Below are 3,405 nucleotides of genomic sequence, written 5' to 3'. Positions count from 1 at the left end.
TGAGAGTGTGTGTGTGTGTGTGTGTGTGTGTGTGTGTGTGTGTGTGTGTGTGTGTGTGTGTGTGTGTGTGTACTGTATTGTATACTAAAAACAATTTAGTACATAGTCTCATAAAGTAAATATTTGGAATAAAATATGTATTTTTACATCAAACTGTTTTATATAGCTTTCGAGCTGTTTTCCTTCAAGCCCTCAGGTTTACCATGCATTTTCAGAATTTACTTTATCATATTAAGTTGATGTAATATAAGTTGATATACATAATTCAATACAGTATTATGATTTAATGAATATCTACAATCAAATATATATTAACAAGCATTTACTTATATTATTTAATACATTTTTTTATAGTTTATTTCGTAAATGTTGTATAACTATAATAATTATTATTTTATCTATCTGTAATTGTATTATGCAATTATAAATATTATTTAATACATTTTATTAAACATCATTTAAGACTGAAAAAAAAACACAGACACACACACACACAAATATATATATATATTAGATGTACTTATTTACTGAATATAATATTAATTTGTAATGAGCACGCATGCTTTTATAGGTTTATGCTTACATTAAAAAATTTTAACACACACACACATATAGAGAGAGATTATTTATTTTATTTTATTTTTATTATTTAATAACATTTTCGTAGTTTATTTATTAAATTTAACTATATATGAATTTTTTATTTTATTTCATTCTAAATCTAATTTAATACATTTTCTTAACATTATAATATATAAATATACGGTATATATATATATATATATATATATATATATATGTGTGTGTGTGTGTGTGTGTGTGTGTGTGTGTGCACATGCTTTTGTAGGTTTATGCTTATGCAGTTAAAATACACCCTTGTTAAATATGTTTCATAGAAGCAAACAAAACAAAAAACAACTTCAGCCATGTTCTTCAAAGAAATGTCGATGTGTTTGTTTTGTTGGGGCTGCAGTGACGGCCCAGCCTCACCAGAGCACTGCGTAACTCAAAGAGCCCTTTGTTTTCTGCCTGTTGTTCTAAACAGCAAAGTCCAAAGAAGCGTACAGACACTATTATGAGACAACTTTGACACCGTATCAGACATGTGGAAAATAACTTCACTTTGGCGAGAGAGAAATACCAGTTAATAATCCAATGTTTATTTAAATGCAACACAAACACCCTGCTGAATAAACAAAGACTGCATGAGACGTTCTGCACATCTACACAAGCAGATACGTCTTTCTTTGGCTTTCCTCACGTGGTCACCCAGACTTTTCAGTAAAAGGTCATCTAAGGACGCTTGGATCTTAACTATCTTTGTTGGTTTAGTTAAAGCAGTGATCAAAAGCACATGGTAGTTGACTGAATTAGACATAAAACACTGTTTGGTTTAGCACATGTCGAGTTGGTTGCTCTCCGCCATCATCATCTCATGCAGGATGTAATTGCGTCAAATAACACAATCTGTTTTATTTATGCAGGAGAGGACACGTTTGCTATCCAGCACAATAGCAGTGGGAAGTGCCTCCTGGTCCAGGATGGAGCCTTGAAGTTGGGAGATTGTTCGTCGGTGCCGGCCGTGTCGTGGAAGTGGGGTTCGGCCCACAGACTGTTCCACATGGAGTCGTCTATGTGTCTGGGTCTGGAGGTGCGCTCCAAAATAGTGACCCTGTTCAGCTGCGACTCCACGGAGATTCTGTGGTGGAAGTGCTACGAGGACATCATCTACACGGAATACCAAATGAAACTCAGCGTCGGGACCAACGACTCTGTAACTGCCAAGAGGGACGGACAGGACACTTGGAAAAGAGGAGGGAGCTCGGAAAACATCTGTCAGCAGCCTTATCGAAGTATGAAGCTGTCATTTTTGCACATGTTTATTTAGAGGTGCTGCAGCCTAATGGGTCACACTCTGGGCAGGTAGCTGAATGGTTGGAGGTTCAAATCCCAGAAAGGTGATGCCTGAACCATTGGGCCTTTGAGAACGGTTGTCTAGGGTTATGGTCCTTGTAATAAGTCGTTTTAGATAAAGACGTCTGCTAAAAGATAGCGCATATCGCTCACAAAAGTATTTTCTTGACCTGGCAAGCTCTGATCGGATTGGCTGACTCTACACAAGTTCTTTTTTTCAGTTTCCTAGAAACAGTTTAACTAGAAACAAAGTAGTGTTTACAAAAAGAGGTTGATGCAATTAGTGAGACTATAGATAAAATAAATAGTGCTGTCAAATGATTAATTGCGATTAATCGCATCCAAAATAAAAGATTTGTTTACATAATATATGTGTGTGTACTGTGTATATTTATGTTATATATAAATACACACACATGCATTCATATATTTAAGAAAAATGTTATGTTTCTATATTAAATATATTTATATATAATATAAATGATAAGAATATAAATATATACATGTACGTGTGTGTATTTATATATACATAATAAATATACACAGCACACATACATATATTATGTAAACAAAAAGTTATCGCGATTAATCGTTTGGCAGCACTAAAATTAAAATAATATATTTGTACAGTTATATATTTTTTTTTTTGCAATATTATAAGAGGAGGTCACTACACTGACACATGCGGCACACACATCTCTGTTTATGTGTTGCACAGTCTTGCAGAAAGTGCATGGGGGGTGCTTTGCTGTGGTTTAACAGTTGTTCAGATCATCCAGTTCATCTGCTTTTCCGTTGCTCTGCCCTGCAGGAAGAGTCTTGAGTGTTGTTTGGTGTGATTGTAGCAATATAATACTGGAGTGTATGGGACACTCTACCTGCTCATACATTTAATGAGAATAGCGATTGCTTCATTTCTGGCAGTAAATGGCTAGCAAATTTACTTTTTGTTTTTCTTTCAACTAACATAGTTCCCTTTCGATACTACACTCGTACTATGGAAAAAGCCTTTTTTTCTCCTGAACTGAAGCCTTTTTTCAATCACGCAGTGAAACTGCACGGCCATTGGTTCGTGCAGTGTATAAAAAACAAACCAATGGCTCGGCAGCGGAGATGCATGAGCCTATGGCGCCAAAGCCTGCCAGAATGGGCGGTGCATCTGGCTATATAAGCGGGCGTTCGCCACAGGATTCTCAGATTTCTTCTCCTTCAGCAACGACTACTACTACGTCTCTACGCTGATCCGAAGCCTGCTCGCCGTTGACACGCCTTCCCAGCTGGAATCGGGACCTCTCAGCACGGCTTACCTGCTTCTCCGCCGCTTCAGCGATGCAGCAGTTCCGGTCCTTTTCCCCTGCCGCCATCTGGCGATTCTAAAAAGAGCTTACTAAAAGAGCTTGGCGTTGTTGCTAATGCCGCGCCGTTTGTCAGGGTTCGGGTTTGATCTGTCTCTTTCTCCTGCATGATCTTTTGTTTTTGTTTGTGTTTGAA

The 3,405-nt window shown here is 36.9% G+C and overlaps 1 protein-coding gene across 3 annotated transcripts in view; it reads left to right on the top strand.

Moving 5' to 3' along the window:
* LOC107680532 (lymphocyte antigen 75-like) overlaps positions 1–3,405 on the top strand; it is a 40,862-nt gene that overhangs the window by 664 nt on the left and 36,793 nt on the right. For all 3 annotated transcript variants that reach the window (XM_016476447.1, XM_016476448.1, XM_016476446.1), the window contains exon 2: positions 1,485–1,853. In XM_016476447.1, the coding sequence (XP_016331933.1) occupies positions 1,485–1,853 (369 nt within the window). The remainder of the gene's footprint in view (positions 1–1,484; positions 1,854–3,405) is intronic.

This window comes from Sinocyclocheilus anshuiensis, unplaced genomic scaffold, assembly GCF_001515605.1.
Source record: "Sinocyclocheilus anshuiensis isolate Anshui unplaced genomic scaffold, SAMN03320099.WGS_v1.1 scaffold308, whole genome shotgun sequence".
Taxonomy (NCBI): Eukaryota; Metazoa; Chordata; class Actinopteri; order Cypriniformes; family Cyprinidae; genus Sinocyclocheilus; species Sinocyclocheilus anshuiensis.
This window is presented reverse-complemented; position numbering and strand designations above follow the sequence as displayed.